This window comes from Semicossyphus pulcher, unplaced genomic scaffold (genome assembly GCF_022749685.1).
Source record: "Semicossyphus pulcher isolate SPU_LCO1_2020_fin unplaced genomic scaffold, fSemPul1.0.p SCAF_2, whole genome shotgun sequence".
Lineage (NCBI taxonomy): Eukaryota > Metazoa > Chordata > Actinopteri > Labriformes > Labridae > Semicossyphus > Semicossyphus pulcher.
In genome coordinates this window covers 22,616,277-22,634,495 of record NW_027211693.1, presented here as the reverse complement: position 1 = coordinate 22,634,495, position 18,219 = coordinate 22,616,277, and the positions used below count along the sequence as shown (strand labels likewise).

Below are 18,219 nucleotides of genomic sequence, written 5' to 3'. Positions count from 1 at the left end.
CAGGAGGAACAGACTGTATCCCTCAGCACTATTTCCAACAACACACAGTCAAAAAGAGAAATACAAATTAAATGTACTTTATTACAAAGAACAAATGAAAGGCAAAGCTGTAAAAACAGTTACATGTAAACATCAATAACATGCACAATAACAGCACCTGATTATTACTACAAAGATTATTTGAGGTTAAAACCGAGCACTGCTCGATGTTCAACAATATATCTCCACCTGAAGATAAAGGAACCACTGGAGTGTTATCTTTTTAAAAATAGATCCACAGAGTTTATGAAAGATCTCTTCAGTTCGTCTTTGGCCCTGAGGGAGGTGTCTCCACCAGCTTGTTGTGCACGTGCATCATCCCTAAAAACAGAACAAGAATCAGCATGTTTTCTATGATTCATGTCTGATTTTGCAAACTCCTTTTCCTAATTCTATGTAGATGTCAATTTATTACAAGGGAAATACAGTAATTTAAGAGCTGAAACTTTGTGATTTAGTCTCACCTTTGAAGTACTTTACAGTTTTCACCCGCAGTTCCAGGGTGGCGTCTTCGTCACATACAAACACAGTCTGTGGGTGCTGCTGGAACGCAGACACTGTCCACATGTGATTCACACCATCCTCTATAGCTTTGTATAAAGCAAATGCCTTGTGTGCTCCAGTGATGAGGATCATTACCTGAGAGGAAAATTAAAATGTGACCTGTGGCCTGAGCAAGCACAACTTGCAATTGGGGTTTTTCAGTTGAGTCAGGAAGATAAGATCATTGAGCAATGCAGTGAACATCCTGCAACTCTACAGATATTGATACTTCCTGGCTAGTGTTGTATATGAGATTTTGCAGAAACAAAAAGCATGACACAAGACCTTAAGAGGAAAAATGACAGATGATTGGTATTCATCTAGGTTTCTAACCTCTTTTGCGTCCATGACAGTTCCCACTCCCACTGTCAGAGCCATGGTGGGCACCTTTGAGAGATCCCCATTAAAGAATCTAGCATTAGCCATGATCGTGTCCTTTGCCAGGGTCTTCACTCTGGTCCTGGAGACCAGGCTTGAACCAGGCTCATTAAAGGCAATATGGCCATCTGGTCCAATACCTGAAAGGACAGGAGAAGTTTTTTTATTTTATTTTACTGTTGCTTTAACAAAGACAGTGAAAATAGTGAAAATGAATTGATACCACAATGGACCTAAGCACTAATATGAAATGTGTAGTAATTTAAAGTATCCTATATTCATTACCTCCAACAAAGAGCTCGATCCCCCCTGCTGCTGTTATCTTCTCCTCAAAGGCTTCACACTCCACTTGCAGGTCAGCAGCATTGCCATCTAGGATGTGTGTATTCTCTGCTTTTATGTCTATGTGCTTGAAGAAGTTATTCCACATGAAGGAGTGGTAGCTCTCTGGGTGATCTCTTGGAAGCCCTAAACAGAATTTTATGACAGCTTCTTATGCAAGACCACAGCTTTGAACAATTTCTCTATGCAAAACCGATTTATGAGGGGGAGAGAATGGTGAAGACTGACCTACATATTCATCCATGTTGAACGTTTTTACATACTGGAATGAGATTTGTCCCTTCTTGTAGTACTCGATCAGTTTCTTGTAACATCCCAGGGGGGTGCTTCCTGAAGACAAACAACATGCTTACAAAGCTTATAGTACTTGAGTCTTTCCATTTTGGGAGACCTTGCACTATTACTGAATTGTTTACTCGACTAAATTCATGTGATTGCTGTACTGGCTCTTTAAGTTTCCATGGAAAGCAGATAACTTTTAGAAAAGTTAATTATTATATTATTTGTACAATTTTAAGTATTAACTCGCACTTTTTTGTTAATGAGTTATGCAAGTTCTTGCCTGATGGCCATTTCCGCCAAAGATACTGAATCAGCAGATGTTGGGGGAAATACAGCTGACTTTACTTTCTGCTTTATACACTGGGATTCAGTATCTCCACCCATATTTTTACAAAATAAACACAGTTGCTTAGGTCCTACTTACCTGTGGGAAGCCCCAGGGTGAAATATTTGTCCGGACCGGGTTTGAAAAGTAAAATCTTGTTTCTAATGTACTTTGCAGCCCACTCGCTTGCCTGGTCGTAGTCATTGAGGATGATCAGCTTCATCGTCCTGCATTAAAAAAACACAAGGAAAGAGAAACGTGTTGCTTGTCCGAAGGAGCTCAGCCACGATGTAGTTCAGGACAAAACACACCTAAATCAGACTTTACACTCATCAAGGGAACTATATCATCCCACAACAGTAAAATGGGATTACTGTTCATGAATCTCGGTTGATAAAAAGCTGGTAAAAGACAGACACAACTTTGACACAACCGCATAGTGCGCCCAGAACTTTCAGTTTAGTATTAGCGTCCTTATTAAACAAAAAGAAAATAGTTATTGCATGCACCTATTACCTTGGAGTATCTGTAGCTTTTACTCACAGCAGACAGGATCTGGATTGATCATGTGATTCCTGCTGCTAACTGCGCTCACCGCGGAGGTGACGTTTACTTCAGAGCTCGTGCCCTTATCGTCAGCTAATATTAGCTTGTATGCTAAGTAGCTAACATGACTTGGGAAAGCACAGCACAAAGCTACGGGGTGCTCTCTCGATGCCAATCTAATTTCCGAATTGGTCTGTCCGGTGGTTTACAGCTTAAAATAATAATAATAATAATAATATCACAGTAGTGTGTCTAGTTTTATTCTGGTATCAAGATGGCTAGCATGACATTAGCTCGCTTAGCAGCACGTTCACATTGGTTGCTAGGCGACGTGACAGGAATAACTATCGTTAATGTAAATGTCCCGTAACGTAGTTGACTTTTTAAACATCCTCGTTTCATACTTGTCTTACAACTTATCAGGTTAATATTTAATAATGTCCCTGTAATCCTAGCACCAACACAACCGGTTTTATTTTCTTTATATTTTATATTAAAAATTATAAAGGTAAATTCTTTATGAGCAGTCTAACAAAACATCAGAATCAACCAACATGTTTAACATCTTTAATAGTGGAATTTCAACTTCTGCAAGTCATCAAAACCCCCAAATTACAAGAAATCAGAACAAGGACATAAGCTACGTCTCCATTAGTAGCTACCATCTATTTAGCTCAACTAAAGCAACACTGGGTATCTTTAATGACAAAAGTCATAAAAAAGGAACATGTGATTTTCAATAACTTTATTAAAACCATATTGTGACACAGACCAGAACACGTACAGAGCACACAACAGAAATAAATACCATCATGTGTACAGCGCTCATTGTCAAACAGGCTTATTGCGGCTGGCTTTTTGATTTATGTCATCCAGAAAGAGAGAGGGCATGCTATGTCATCAGAGAGATCAGGAGCTGGGCTCAGTGTGCTAATCACCCTGCCTGCTTTTGACTGTGGAGAGCAGTTCCTGAAACACTTTACCTGCTCTGATATACACCCAGGCGGCACCTCAATCTGAAGCAACCAGCTCCCATTCAGCTTTGCTTAGGGAGACGTTAGAGGCTGCTTTAATCAAGGTCCATTTCAGGCTTGTTTTCTGTGGTTTCTGAGCTGGGGTTGCCTGTGCTCTCATTCGTTCCCTTGTCTGCAGTTTCTTCCTGGGGTTTCTCCTGTCCGTTGACAGGCCCGTTCTGCTCAGCGGGTGTGTCCTCCTTGGGTAGCTCAACCTTGGGCTTGGGTTTGGTCACAATGGGGTTACAAGTGGAGAACAGCTCCTAGAAAACGACACCAAGAACATGTAATTGCTGTTTTATTCAAGTTAACACAGCTGTGTGGGAGATCTAGCAATTAGCAAAAAACATAATTGATATGTAGGCACCACAACAGTCGAGTAGATAGTTGAGCTCAGTGTTTCATGTTCAAACTTGAAGATAAGTGGTGAACTGTAATAGCTAAATGACGCTACACAAGTAAAACAAGCCACTAGATAAATAAAGGACCTTATCAATGAATGCATTTTGATGAAATCAACACTCAGAAATCCTACAATCTGGATTCTTAGCTCAATTCATTGTTTCTGAGTCTGACTTTTCAACTACTGTTGTCTGGTATCCTTCCTAACTATTCTCAGTAGTTTTGTACAATTTGGTGGAAATGAGTAGATACTCACCCTTGTTTTTGCTTGAATGTCTTTTATTTTGACGGAGGGATCCAACGTCAAGCTCTGTTTGCTTTGCTGGTTCATGGCGCTGTTCATCCAGATCATTGCGTCACTGGTCAGTTTGTCCACTTTGGTGACATCTGCCTCATCTAGATGGTCATACTGCTCTTCCTGGAAAATTTAAGGGGAATAACAAGGTTTAGTTATTGTATTTGTTATAATGCCTTCAGTTTTTGTAGGAATCATACAGATCCATAGAATTCTGAATTTAAAGGATACCTAATAAACATGTTTTAAGGCGTTAAATATATATTTTAAAAACCTTCAATTGTTACCTTCATTTTGTATGCCTCAACAAATTTCATGTACTGCTGGATTTGTTTTCCCATTTCCTCGAATGCTTTAGGTCTCTCCTCAGCCTCTGTAAACCTCTCCTTGATGGGCTGGCCGAGTTTCTTTAGCAAACACAGTATAAATGTGGATTAAACAAATCGAATCGTCAACCAATCAGTGGTGAAAAACAACAATTACTGTAGCAGTAATTACCTTTAACTCTGCCAGTTTGTCAATGTACACCTGTTTGGGTTGGTCCTCTCCATCTTCATACAGCCAGTTTTCAGTATCCTCCAGTTTTAATGACAAAGCGTCTCGGTCCTAAAAATATAAGAACAATTTTAGATAATGTAAAAGAAATCTGTTGTACAGCGATAATAAGGTGGTTATGAGTGTGTCAGAAGTCAGAGTTTACTCACAGATTCACTGACAAACTTCTCCAGCAGCCCGTGCAGTTTGTCCCTCATATCGTACACGTACTCCTCTACATAATTCTTAGCGTCGTTCCTCTCCTTCTCCAGCTTATCCTGCATGATCATTTTACCCTGAGGAGAAGCCAAACAGCAACTGTAACCACTCAACACTTCGAAATAGATCGAGTAATTAAAGATGACAGATTGGTGAATTTAGTGATGCGTGTATGTGTTAGGGCTGAAAGTTTAGTTACCTCATTTTCTACAAAAAGGTTGAGCATGTCATCTGCTAGCTGCCACTGTGGACTGTTTTCAATAGGAAGCTCCAGCACTTTTGTTTTCACTTTGGGCTTTTTGGCTTGTGGGGGCTGGTCGGACTTCTTCTCACCTTTGCCCTCCTCTGTGGTAGTCTGAAAGGTAAGAGAATGCATAATAAGAAATAAAGTTTAGTTTTTCTCCCCTTGTAAAGACGGATTAAATGGACTGCTAACGTTTGATTTGTGTCACACAAGAATTGAGCATCTTACCTCCATCTCTTCATTCTCACGTGGTGTCTTCTCCTCCGTTTCTTTCTGGGCTTCTCCCTGACCCTGCTGCTCGTCCTGATCGGTCTGCATCTTGCTCTGAGAAAGGTGAAATAGTAATGCACATGATCTTACACTGATCTGATGCTCAGTGTAAAAGAAAACTTAATGTTGATAAAAACTCAAAGGCTTTCGCACCTCTCCCTCTTTGTCGTTGGCCTGTTCTGTTTCCATGGGCTCCTCTGTCTCATCTGACTTCTGCACTTCAACCAGGGAGGCGCTGGACACGCTGAAGATACCGTGGATGTTCACACGCACCTTGACTTTCACCTTGGAGCTCTCCCCGGATGCCTGTGGGACAACCTTCTGGATCATGAACTGACCTGTAAGAATGACAAAAAACTGAGTAATCACCAAAAATTAAGAAGGCAGAAAAGCTTTAATGCTTGCCTTGTGTTGTTGGTCTCTACAGGTGTGGTCAGTATTTTGCCACTAATCAACCAGAATATTATTCGAGTGTTTGTGGATCAAACCAGCGCTGAAAAGAGAGACTGCTGGAAATCAGCGTGACTGGATGCTAATCTAAACTATGACTGGGTGCTGGGTGTTTAGGAGTCTTTCTTCCCCAGACCCAGTTGTTAAAAAGGAATTTAAAATCTTAAAGTGTTGAAAAGAAAAAACAGAATTCTGAAACCGAGTTTGATCATGCTTTCCACGTAATTAAAAAAAAAAAAAAAAAGGAACTATATTATCATGACTTTGTCTACTAGTCATCCAGATTGTGTAATCTTCTCTAGAGTGTCTGTGTCTGGATCAGGCTAACTGAATTCAATGTTGCTTTGAATAACCACTGCACAGAAGTATGATGGATTAGCAGATCCTGGATAGGAAAATATGTGATTTCCACATATGTTTGAGATGCTTACCAATAGTGGGATCAGGGTAGGGCAGCTCATTGGGGCTGTTGTAGTAGGCCTCCAAAGAAAAGGGCTCTTTCCTGTAGAAGGTCAGCACTTTGGAGAAAGGTGCTGCGTGGTTCTTGGGAAATACCTCACAGTCACTGGAACAAAGAAATATCTCATGATAAATAACAGATTCCAGACCAGAGACACAAGGCCAGAAGAAATGATCAAAATCCTTTATATTTACCTCAAACCTTCCTCTGCAGCAGAATGCCACTTCAAGGAGATGGGATAGGGAGCAACGTCTGTGATGGAGAATTCACGCACTTTGAAGGCAGGTGACAGGATCGCACACTGTGGAGGCACAATCAGTGTTTCAATGAGAGCTGCAGTCATTGTTATAATTGTAAACCTAAAATCATCCTTGTCACATTGTTTTATATACTTTCACAGGTTCCTATACGAGCCCTGATGTGCAGGTTAGACACAAAGTTTCCAAAACCAAAGTGTGACAAACCTGCAGAGCACATCCTCTGGCCACAGCTTCGTCAGCATTCAGCGTGGTGTTCAACTCCTTCCCGAAGAATTTGCTGATTCTCTCTTTGACGGCCGGGATCCTGGAAGCTCCACCCACTATCTCCACTGCATAGATGTCTTCTTTTTTCAGTTCTTATGTAAAGAAAACAGTTTCATTACCACACAACCTAACAAACTATATGTTCAGGCTTAATATAAAACAAGTAAAGTTAACTATGTACTCACTGGTTTGTTCCAGCAGACTCTGCAGAGGAGGCTCAACACGTGCCAAGATATCAACACACATCTCTTCAAACAGACCCCTTGTGTAAGGAAAAAATCAAACATGACTCAAGCTTTGAAAAGGAATCATACAATGAGACAGATGATGTATGAATCATCGATGCTAATGCAACAAATGATATCTTGATGGCTCTACCTGTTCAGTTTCCCAGTGACATCAATGTCATTCATGAAGCACTCGATGTTAAGAGGCAGATCAGAGGAGTTGGCGCTCATCAGTTTTTTCAGTTTTTCACACTCCTGGAAGAGCCTGACCATAGCCCTAGGCTTTGTCTTGACATCCAGCTTGTACTTCTTGCCAAACTCCTCACAGAAGTACTTCACCAGCACCTCGTCAAAGTCCTTTCCTCCCAGCTCTGGGTCACAAGCTGTAGCCAAGATCTGAAAGACGAGGAGAAGAGGCAGAGAGAGAAGAGAAGGATTGAAACAAGGCTTCTTGAAGATGAGTGAAGAATGTACAGTATGTTGATTTGGCTACACACCTTGAGTTTGCCCTTATTGAAGGCACACACTGATGTCTGGTATCCAGAGTGGCCCAGGTCCACAAACACCACATTCCTGGCCTTCTCCTCGGGAGCAGGGAGATCCTGCTTGTAGATCCCATATGCCAAAGCCACTTCAAGGGAAATTATTAAATTATTAATGAAGTGAACAATTACTATGATGTCAAAGTGTGCATTTTATGACTTATGTTAGCCAGAGTGGCAGCCAATAATGACAAACATGCCCATAAATGCCCAAGCCCTACCCAAAAAATATAATAATATACCCAATATGCGTACAAACCTGCAGTTGTTTCATTCATGAGCCTCAGGCAGTTTAGACCAGCGATCTGAGCAGCATCTACCACTGATCTCCTCTCAGCATCAGTGTAGTAACAGGGAACCTGGAAACAACAGAAGAGCATTTTAAACATATACTTTCTCCAGCTTGATTTTCTATTAACCTGTTAGATTGGACCTCTAGTCAGGTTTTGGTTATTTGGAGCTGTAAACATACTCTGTGTTCAGTATCAAAAAAGTGCAAAGTCATGTTAAACTTACAGACACAACGCAATCGGCCACAGGCTTCTTAAGTGCATACTCCGCCGTCTCCTTCTGCTTAGTCAGCAGCATGGCGGTGACCTGTTCAATGCTGAACACCTTCTCTTCCTCCATGTACATCACCTGTAACAGAAAATAGATCATTACATTGATATAGATGATTTCTGTTTCTACATGGGCACAAAACTTGCACATGACTGACAATGATAACATTTCCCAACCATGCACATTTTGACTCATTTATGTTATTTAACACTGCCTGCAACTTTCAGGAACAAATTTCTCTCATTTAATCTTAAGTGTCCCTTATACTTTAACTGGCTCACCAAGCCTACATTTCGAACGTCAGCTCAGTTTAGCTTGTGATGACACAGACAGACATTTCACAACTTCAAGAAGCACACGTGCTGCATCACAGGTGCAATTAAGAGTTGCTCATCTACAGGCTTTTAGTGCTTGCCTGCACTGAAGGTTTGTTAGAAAAAGCTTCATTTATATGCACCAGACTGACACCACAAACTAAACCAAAACACAACATAGTCCTCCAAACACAATAGGTTATTCAGTTCTGAATGAAAAAAAGATGAGCCATTTTAATGAATAATATCCAAAATTATGCACTTTAATCAGACTGCATCATTTTGTGTGATTTAATTTGTATATCGTTTTATTACCTTTATTATTGTTGAGTTTTTGAGTGTTTTCTGGGTATCTGCTGGTTACAATTATGTTTATTTCAGGTGCATTATCTTCATTAATTATGAGGTGTAATTAGTATCCTATTATTATCTCCACCCTTATGACTCATCTGCCTCTTTTACAGTTGAGACTGACACGGCAATATGCCGACATTGTTTGGTTCAGTGTAAAATACAAAGCCAGCATAATGTTGAGGCTTCTTTACGGTATCATTGTGGTATCTTTGTTTATCTACGGCTATTGTGAAATCAGTCCCAGTTATTGTTTTTATTCATAACATGCCTAACAGTGAGAGCCATAAGGAATGTTTCTCTTGGAGAAATTTTGGCAGGTTGTCGATCACCTGGGCTGTCTGGCGTAATGATAATGACGTAAGGGAATACTTTCAGGTCTGTCAGAGTTATTATTGTATTTTCATCAACTGTGTCTGGGTTGTAACTTGTACAAAACACAGATTATTAACATTTTGAAAAATCAATTTAAAGCTGCTGTGAGGAACCTTTGGTTTGTGTTGATTTTGGCGCCCCCTGTGGACAAAGCCGTATCTCTCATCTCTTTGTTGATTTTGTCCAGTACATGCTTAAGTGGTGATTTTAACAAAAAATCTCATCCTGCTTTTTTTAACAGTCATTCGTATCACTCACTTTAAATTTTTGCCCTGGAAAATGTCAACAAAGGCAGCGTGCAGTTCATCGCAGTTCGACACCTACCCCCCTGCTAGCAGTTTTAGGCATTAAAAAAATAACTATATAGAAATAATCAATCGTGTCGCTGATGGTCTGGTTTGCTTTTGTAGGTCATATAGAGTAATCAGAATGAACTTCAGTCTGTTTCATAACCAGTGAAAAACTCCTCAAAAGGGGTTTTGACTGCATTAGCTCCTCATTATCTTACCTTGATGCCAGTTGTTCCAGATGGCATTTGTGCAATATCATAGACCAAACTGTTTTTGAGGCGCTGCACATAGGGATCTGAAAAGGCCCTGCCATGAAACCTTTTGAACCCTTGGACTGTGTTCTTGCAGTTTGTGACGACCTGTGAGAAAGGAAAAAATGCACACTTATGAAAATTGTGTATTCATGATTGTGTTGGGTCTGAATTTGGTTTGTGCTGTATGCATGCACATTATGGTCATGCTCATACTCCATGCACTTTGAAAACATTGGTCCCTCTTTTGTCAGGTGAATGATAACCTGTGTACCACCGATCCCCATGAAAACATACCTGGCTTTTAGCAGCTGCACCAATGGAGCGATTCCGGGGTCCAAAAGAAACACATGCTCTAAAAATAAACAAAAAAAATCAGTGATGCAGCATCGTACAGGGTGGATGTAACAAATAACTGGCTGTTGTAAGGACGATCTGTCGTGATAATATTTTTTAATGTTTGCAAAAAGATATTCTATACTCCTTGTTCGGTTTATTCTATGGGCTAGGATCTGAAAATGAAGTTACAATGGATTGATTAAGCCGTTTTGACAGCCACGATCCGGCCTCCTCCCATCATGCGCTCATTCATGCCTGCAGTAAAAACACATCACCTGACCGAGCAGGTCAGTTATTATAGTCTTAATATTATCTCGACGTCATATTTTTAGTAAGACGTGCAAAGAAGTATTTTATAATGTGAGGTGGTTCCAAGATTTCATTATACCTCACAATGCTTTCGCTTCAGCTACCGTTAGCTTTAGCAATCACATGCCGTTTCCTGTTGTGAAATCTGTTAGCATGCTAACTAGCTACCTAGCAACGTTAGCTTCACTCAATATTATGATGAACAAAAGACGATTTATTCACAGTCAGTTACTGCTATCTGTGCAGATAATACAACGAAAATCATGAATAATAATGCGTCTGGTTGTACTCACGGTGTACATCGATCGCTGTATTCATTAGCGACAGTTTCAATCCCTCCGGCTCTGGCTACCGCTACATAGCAGTTCATGAAGCCGACGTCAAATCCGACAACTGACATCTTGACTAGCTAACTGAACAGTTTACAGAGCAGTAATTACAAGGAAGAACAGAAATACAGTTCAGTGCTAAAAATGACAGCAGCAGCTACAGTGGATTTCGGTCAGCGGACGGTGATACACCCTTGTTCTTGTTCCATGAAGCTGGGTAGCAGCATGCGGTACGCCGGCTGATGCGTGAGAGCGTTCAGGAATCTTCTGTGTGTCACACCGACCAATAGCATCACACCGCAGAGGGCAGGAGGCTGCTGCCGCGCGCCACCCAGAGGCAAGGAAAGGCATTACAACAGCAGGGTTAGATCTGTAAATGTTCTCATGAAGCTGCCATTTTCAATTAATCCACCATATTAAATATATGGTAAATGTAGTAAAATACAGTAAATGGTAGATGAGATGCCAGGCAAGTGAATTTCCCTTTGGGGATCAATAAAGTTATTGTAATTATGTTATATTACAAGGTCATATCCTACATCTGCTGTTGGTTACCTACTAGTTCTACTGCTCCCCAATCTAAACATAAAAGCCCCAACAACTAACACAAGTACTACTAACAGATGCAAATGCTTATCACAAATATTAACGTGTCTTCAAGCCAAGACTGTCTTAAAATTAATTTGCATTTTAGTATCGATAAGAATGTCATAAATTTAGCCAATTATTATTGATTGTTCTGTCCATCATCTTAGCCTTTAGTATATATCTGAGGTCCTAAGGTGTCATCTGTTCTACTTATCATTGGTATTAATGCTGGGTAAGTGGCCTTCGCAATAACAAAAAATGTATTTCACACCCACATTGAAGAAAACCCCACAAAATTATGACTGAATTAAATCAATAGACACTGATTTCACATAAATATTTTTCTTTTTTATTGGTGAAACATACAGAGTTGCAATTAATAATAGGGCAGCTTTCAGGAAGGTGGCAGGAGCTCATTCATCATTCTCGAAATCAGCAGGGTTCTTCCTCTTGCCCTGCTGATGGACATCATTGCCCCAGGTGTAAGTCAGGTACATGAGAGTCATTGCTAAAAAAGAAAGGTAGTATAATAAGTTAGTACCAGGACCATCACTGTATTAAGCCACAACTTGATGTACATTTTTTTTTAAATATCATACTGCAAAGAGAAAAAAAGAAATACTTAAAAATGTTTTCAAAATCAATTATAAACCTGAATTAATTAGACTCCAGGCTTAAATCTATAAATAATAAAATATAATCTAATATAAATGTATAAACTAACAAAGGGTAATGTTTTTTATAATGATCTTTTAAAGTTAAATTTACAACAAAAGGAGCTAAAGGTTCTGCCTGAACTGTGGACACACATGAACTTGTCATTTGACACTTCCAGCAGTCAATTAAACCACAACAGAGGCTGGGGTCAAATTAGGTAACAGGCCTGTGACTGGGCACCAGCCAAACTGAACACAAAAGCACTCGTCGTGATAAACCTAAATGATAGGGGAGAATATAGCTCGAGAAAAAGAAAGCATCAAAAAGGAGGCATCGCTTACAGGTTGTTAGAGAAAAATGCCCAACAGAACACCGACCGTGCCAGATTAAAAAAAAATAAGGAAACATTACGTCAGTCTCTGACCCATTTTCAGCTGTACTTAAAAAAAGGCACAAACAACTAAGATCTTGTGCAGAAAAGAGAGTGGATAACTATAGACCCTAAAATGTTATGTCTGGCATAGGAGATAGAGATAGGAGTTTTTCCATATCATTCACTTCAACCTGCTGTATCATGCATACATTCTAGATGCAAAATGTGAGCTGAGATAAAATTGCAATTACCGATGAAATATGTCGGTCAAAATGATAACGTTAACATTTTATGAATTATTATAAAAAATGTTTTTTCCATATACAATGCCATGGAGATTAAGTGTCATTTAATGCCAATTGAACATAGTTGGCTCAAGGATACTTTATCTGCTCCTGTTCTGACAGTTTTTTCACAATATGTTGTTTGTTTCTGATGTCATTCAGTGTAAAAGATTCCAAAAACATAATAATTCAGTATATTATCTGTAACTACTCTAAAATGTAAATAGTGATAAAGTATGGAAATATTAATACTCACGAGGGGCCACTTTGAAGAAAGAGGCTGTGAACCGTCTCCACACGTTGGGGATTCCCTTGGAGAAGTAGTTGGGGAAAGCCCTCTGCTCAAAGGGGGACAGACTGTATGTGATCACATGCCTGACCTTGGCCAAGTCTCCGAAGTGGCGACCCATGTTCACCAGAGAGCTGATCTGAAATGACAAGGAAATTCACAAAAACATAAATTAACAGACAGGCACTGTCAAAGAGAATGATTTCATGATTTACTCTTGTTGTAAACAAAATGTATCAAGTGGCACTCACAGCTGTGTATGTAGTTAGTAAGAGATAAAACTTTGTGTTTTGATAAAACATGACTATTAAACAAGCACTTAATTCCAGTTTAACTGATAGTGCTCTCTAACAAACAAACTCTGCTTAACTATTTCAGAGCAAATGGGTTGATTTTTCATACTCTGTGTCTTCTCTTGCATGATTGACTAAGAATTACGCAATCGTATTTGGATGTGTTGTATGTATTATTGTAACAGCCATCTTACTTAAAGTCTGGATTTATATAATTCCCAATTATAGCTTTACATTAATCCCTTAAGCATATGATTATTCCGATTTAAAATATGAAGGACCATGACGTTGCTAAAGGTGTATCTTATTTGTTTATAAAATACTTTAACATAATCTAGATACATGACAAAATCTTAACCTCGAAAATCACTAAACAATATAGACTGGTTAGCCGTGGTAGCTAAATGTTGGCCTAAGATAGCTCCAGCAGGCTAGTTAGCTTCCAAGGTACAAACAGTCCTTGAAACGCTTCCTAGATCGTCGCGATAACGTGGTGGTTTCACAGAAATAGGCTACTATTACGCTACTTTTATTACTACAAAGCAGAAATATCTCGCGAATTTCGTTGATTTAAGCAATTGGAACTAAAGCTACACCGTTTAAATCATGACATTGAAGCTTACCGTGCTGCTGCTCGAAAGTGTTTGCTAATGAAGTTCCGGTGCCCTTCCTTCTTATTGAAGCGTCGGGTGGCGGCCAACACTGACGACAGTACCGCCACCTACCGGACTGGAGTAACATCAAGACAAAGACAGAGCAGGAATTAACTGCTTCTTCTCGTCGTTTTACGGTGGTTGACATCCAGCTTATTTGCTGCATTACCACCACCTTCTGCTCCGGAGTGTGGACCAGGCTGTAGACTTGCATTCTAAATCCTTATTATAAAAAATAAACACACACGTATCCTCCATGCTTCACACACTATCTCTACAATAAACTCCCTATGTACCCATCATATCCTATAATACTCCCCAGTGTCCCTTGGCCTTAGGAAAGCTTATAGTACCATGACATGTACCCTTTCACCCATACTCAGTAGTCCTTTTAATGTTGCATCTGTAAGTCTCTCATCTTCTCTCTCGCTGTCCCATAACACCTACAACTAAGCAATACATGTTCCACTCCTGTCTGGTGTGGCAGGAATGAACTACGGTTATGTTCTTGTTTTAAGTGGGTGTGTATATACTGGTTTATACTACAGTACAGCAATAACTACCAAGAACACAACAAAAACTGTATCAGATGTGGATTTCAGATAAAAAGGTAAGGTAATATTCACATGAATTATTATTCTACTATTGACTTTATCACATGGACCCTCAAGTCCTCAGGAAGATGTAACACAGTGACATACTTTAGAATGGCATCCTATTAGGGGCACAAGCACAGTCCATTTCAGGCAAGTATCACACAATTGTAAGATTAGGCAATTAAAAAAAAAAAAGTGGAGTCTGTGTCTAGCCTAATGTGTATTTGGCAGGGCCTTTTTTTGAAGGAAACAATAAGTTTCTCCTTCTTCTTTAGTGCATAAACATTTTCAACCAGCAGTATGCAGACAACATTTATGCATATATTTTTTTTATTTTCCAACTTTTCAATCTTCTGAATATCCCTAAGCTGAGCACAGACAGTGAATTCATTCAATTTGCATAAATAGACATGGTAGCATATAGTCACATTCAACTAGTACAAATTCATAAGAATGCACTCAATTCATACGTATGCAGTCACTTTGTGACTAGAGGTAATAAATACACACTGAAACCTTAACTTTCATTCTGGACATTATAAAGACAAGCTGCCTTTCAGACAGCTGTCTGTAATCTCCAGGAATAAAACATCATGTAAAAGGTTTGATAAGAGTTTGTGACTGCTTTTTCTTCTTTTGTCCAGAACAGGGCTACTTAAAACATGGTAATTGTGTTAAATTAAAGAACAATGACAGACCACTCACCCATTATAAATTAACAAAAAAATAACTTAAAAAAATAATACAAAATTATACAACACACATTTTTTTCAAGTGCGTCAGACAACACCATGTTGCAAACAGGAGTTTAAAGAATAGGACGCCTTGGCACCCTTTCTTGTCACACATTAACAAAAAGCAAATAAATGTCATGTTTCCAAATTTTTCATTAGGATAAAATACTTTTTTTAAGTAAACACATTTGATTAAGTAAACACACCTGCTCGAGATCAAACTTGTTTCATGCACACGATTTTATAAATTCCTGAAATCACTGAGCCTGGTCAGAGAATCTGGCACTTGGATAGAGTCCACCTGTGGCGACTGCTGAGGAGGATTGTGATGATGTTTCTATACAGCCTGTAAAAAAGGAAGAAAACTGAGAAGACGTGCACTTAGCTGACTTAGCGACATGTGCACCTGGTGGCCACCATGTCTTTAATCTCCTTATAGACATAAGAGCCGTCCTTCTCAAAGATCATAACACTCAGTGGGCTGTAGTGGGAGGGGATGCACGAGGGTCTGGGCACAGAGGAGTCCAGCTTTTCGTAGATGAGGTTCTGCACCATCGTGTGGAGAGGTGAGCCGTAGATGAAGCCCACAGTATTCGGGCAGATACCTCTGCAATACCTGGGGTTGAATTTAGGTGGAAAGACAATCCATTGATCCAGTTTGAGCTGGCTGAATCGCACCCTGAAATCGTACAAGGCACAGTCACTTGTTGGGAATTCAGAGCTTGGCAGGAGCTCAGGCAGGTGGAAATCCATACTTTTATCACCTCGCTTGGTCTTTGGAGACTCCCTCTTCCATCTTCTCTTCCGCACGATTCTTGGTTCTGGTTTGAAAACCCTCTGCTTGTGAAATGTGGCTGGCTTTTGACCTGATTTGGCATTGACTGGTACCCTCTGGTGGGCAATTTGGCTGGTGTCATTGAGATAAAGAAGCAGAAGAGGGGACCTCAGGGTGAACTGTAGTTGACCTTTGCTCCCCTCACCTCTGGCTCTTCGGTCCCCGGGGCAGGTGGCATTGATGCGCAGGTGTATGCTCTTTCTCTGAAACTGTAAGAGAGGCTGGAGAAACGAGGTTACATCAACTTCCACCCAGTTTCTCCCGCTCCTCCCGTCTGTGCTAGCGGTAAAGTTCACAGAATGATGGGTAGTGGGACACAGCTGGCACTGGTCAGAGAGCTCCTGCTCCTTGACACTCAGGTAGCACACAGAGTTGGCAGGTGCTGCACGGTCTTGGTCTAAATTGTACAGCAGGGTGGACTTCAGAAGCTGTTCTTTTCTTCTTACTTGATCAAGGCTGTAGGAAAGATCCTGCATGAAACTCTCTGAAGGAGAATAGAAGAAAACATGAGCTATGAAGAGTCCTGACAAAAATGTCCCTGTTATTATGGTTACAGAGAATTAATCAGAAAAAACTTGCTGTACTTATACTCTTTTCAGTGAACAATGCCCTTTATGCCTTTACATGGCCATTGTGTGCTACAGGGAGGCCCTGCAGTTGAAATGCAAATTTTGAGGCATCATATTTCTCTCCTATGACTATTACACTTCATAAATGATACAAACAAAATTTTACGGCAAATGTGCCCACTTTTGCAAACATTGCTTTAAAACCTACCTTATACCTTGTAGGTCCAAGTTTAAGTATAACTTAGAAATACTACTTGAAAATTGCAGTAGAATTATTGCACCTTCATTATGTATGCCCAAAGACCCAACATAACTCACATGCAGGAATAATATCATTATGTCCATGGATTTTTATGCCTCAGGTCCAGTAACATCAGACCCGTATCACCTCGTAAAGCCGGAGTTTATACAGCTCTTGAACAGTGCAATTTAATAGTAAAAAATATTTATGAAATACTCAGTATACTGTCAGACCACAGAGTAAATTTGGAGCTTTGAAGTCCACCAAAGGTCTAAGCTTTGAGCAGTTCTTAAAGCTGCAGTGAGGAACTTTCAGTTTCCCCCCGTTGGACAAGCCGTAACTCTAATCTGTTTGCTGATTTTGTCCTGTACTTGCTGAAGTGGTGGTTTTTAACAAAAAATCATGTCATATGTATCACTCACTTTAAAGTTTTTCCCTAAAAAATGTAAACAAAGGCAGCGCGCAGTTAATCGCTTCGTCTGACACCAACCCCCCCCAGCAGTTTCAAGCATTAAAAATAACTATATGGAAATAATCAATCTTGTCGCTGATGGTCTGGTTTGGTTTGCTTCTGTAGGTCATATAGAGGAATCATAAAAAAAATCAGTCCGTTTCATAACCATCAAAAAACTCCTCACAGGAGCTTTAATCCAGTATTGAAAAAGTGACCCTTTGACCTATTAAGTAACTTTTTCGAAAAATGCCAGTGTTTATCATTCAATTTACCATGGAGCTTCAGCAATAAGAGTGATATGCTATGTTTAATACGTTGTGTGTAGTGTCAATGTAATTCAGTTTATGTCTCATTTACTCACCTTTGTGACTTTGTGCCGGACATTCATCTTGAGGTTTGATCAGTCGGACTGTGTTGTAGAAATTATCCCCGTTCAAACTCCTCTGCACTCTGGGGGACTTCTTGTAAACCTCCTGCAGATATTTGATGTACTTGTGCTCAGGTTTCATTCTTTTCCTCAAGCCTGGGTTCCACTTCGACCCTCCGTGCTCTGACAGGGCCTTGAGCAGCGGGGAGAAGATGCTGCCGTAAGGGTACGTCAAGTCACGTACCGCACTGGAGGCACCCAGAGAAGATTTAACCAGCTGGCAGCTGCAGGTAACCAGCAGTAGTAAGACAACCGTGCGAAAATAACGAAGGACAGCTGACATCAGCATTTGTTTTTCCATTATAAACAACGTAATAAGTCAAAACTTAGAGAGACTCTCTGCTGAGAGCTCGAGGTCAACAGAACCACGCACGTGCCACCGCTGATCAACACTCCCAGGTGATGGCAATCAACTCTATCACTCGTTACTACATCAGGTAAAGTCGCCTATTACCAGGGAACGACTTCTAAA

General features: G+C 40.1%; 4 protein-coding genes across 4 annotated transcripts; all 4 read right to left on the bottom strand.

The window, feature by feature from the left end:
• Window positions 1-106: 106 nt before the first annotated feature.
• On the bottom strand, window positions 107-2,484 carry gnpda1 (glucosamine-6-phosphate deaminase 1). The gene is made up of 7 exons (XM_069669908.1): window positions 2,426-2,484; window positions 2,009-2,136; window positions 1,531-1,632; window positions 1,246-1,428; window positions 916-1,100; window positions 504-678; window positions 107-360 (listed from the first exon to the last, which is right to left on the bottom strand). Exons 2-7 carry the CDS (start codon window positions 2,130-2,132, stop codon window positions 299-301), a joined length of 831 nt encoding a protein of 276 aa, XP_069526009.1. The 5' UTR covers window positions 2,133-2,136; window positions 2,426-2,484; the 3' UTR covers window positions 107-298.
• A 552-nt stretch (window positions 2,485-3,036) lies between these two features.
• Window positions 3,037-10,990, bottom strand: hspa4b (heat shock protein 4b). The gene is made up of 19 exons (XM_069669623.1): window positions 10,719-10,990; window positions 10,075-10,132; window positions 9,745-9,885; window positions 8,152-8,274; window positions 7,895-7,994; window positions 7,591-7,724; window positions 7,245-7,489; window positions 7,052-7,128; window positions 6,807-6,958; window positions 6,537-6,643; window positions 6,314-6,447; window positions 5,586-5,770; window positions 5,391-5,486; window positions 5,118-5,273; window positions 4,870-4,995; window positions 4,664-4,771; window positions 4,453-4,572; window positions 4,127-4,288; window positions 3,037-3,731 (listed from the first exon to the last, which is right to left on the bottom strand). Exons 1-19 carry the CDS (start codon window positions 10,823-10,825, stop codon window positions 3,525-3,527), a joined length of 2,538 nt encoding a protein of 845 aa, XP_069525724.1. The 5' UTR covers window positions 10,826-10,990; the 3' UTR covers window positions 3,037-3,524.
• Window positions 10,991-11,668: 678 nt separating this feature from the next.
• Window positions 11,669-13,926, bottom strand: uqcrq (ubiquinol-cytochrome c reductase, complex III subunit VII). Its single transcript, XM_069670326.1, has 3 exons — window positions 13,862-13,926; window positions 12,913-13,084; window positions 11,669-11,850 (listed from the first exon to the last, which is right to left on the bottom strand). The coding sequence occupies exons 2-3, from the start codon at window positions 13,064-13,066 to the stop codon at window positions 11,756-11,758; spliced, it is 249 nt and encodes an 82-aa protein (XP_069526427.1). The 5' UTR covers window positions 13,067-13,084; window positions 13,862-13,926; the 3' UTR covers window positions 11,669-11,755.
• Window positions 13,927-15,611: 1,685 nt separating this feature from the next.
• Window positions 15,612-18,048, bottom strand: gdf9 (growth differentiation factor 9). The gene is made up of 2 exons (XM_069669269.1): window positions 17,682-18,048; window positions 15,612-16,540 (listed from the first exon to the last, which is right to left on the bottom strand). The coding sequence occupies exons 1-2, from the start codon at window positions 18,046-18,048 to the stop codon at window positions 15,612-15,614; spliced, it is 1,296 nt and encodes a 431-aa protein (XP_069525370.1).
• Between the last annotated feature and the right edge of the window lie 171 nt (window positions 18,049-18,219).

What these genes read in the sequence shown, in the direction of transcription:
- gnpda1 (XM_069669908.1), bottom strand. Translation starts at nt 2,132, where the DNA reads ATGAAGCTGATCATCCTCAATGACTACGACCAGGCAAGCGAGTGGGCT. An exon ending in CAACATGGATGAATATGTAG is followed by an intron (nt 1,429 to 1,530) that starts GTCAGTCTTCAC and finishes AATTCTGTTTAG; the next exon opens with GGCTTCCAAGAGATCACCCA. An exon ending in AACTGTAAAGTACTTCAAAG is followed by an intron (nt 361 to 503) that starts GTGAGACTAAAT and finishes TTCTGTTTTTAG; the next exon opens with GGATGATGCACGTGCACAAC.
- hspa4b (XM_069669623.1), bottom strand. Translation starts at nt 10,825, where the DNA reads ATGTCAGTTGTCGGATTTGACGTCGGCTTCATGAACTGCTATGTAGCG. An exon ending in TGGCCGATTGCGTTGTGTCT is followed by an intron (nt 7,995 to 8,151) that starts GTAAGTTTAACA and finishes TGTTGTTTCCAG; the next exon opens with GTTCCCTGTTACTACACTGA. An exon ending in GTCACTGGGAAACTGAACAG is followed by an intron (nt 7,129 to 7,244) that starts GTAGAGCCATCA and finishes TCCTTACACAAG; the next exon opens with GGGTCTGTTTGAAGAGATGT.
- uqcrq (XM_069670326.1), bottom strand. Translation starts at nt 13,066, where the DNA reads ATGGGTCGCCACTTCGGAGACTTGGCCAAGGTCAGGCATGTGATCACA. An exon ending in TTTCTTCAAAGTGGCCCCTC is followed by an intron (nt 11,851 to 12,912) that starts GTGAGTATTAAT and finishes TTTCTTTTTTAG; the next exon opens with CAATGACTCTCATGTACCTG.
- gdf9 (XM_069669269.1), bottom strand. Translation starts at nt 18,048, where the DNA reads ATGGAAAAACAAATGCTGATGTCAGCTGTCCTTCGTTATTTTCGCACG. An exon ending in TCCGGCACAAAGTCACAAAG is followed by an intron (nt 16,541 to 17,681) that starts GTGAGTAAATGA and finishes ATTCTCCTTCAG; the next exon opens with AGAGTTTCATGCAGGATCTT.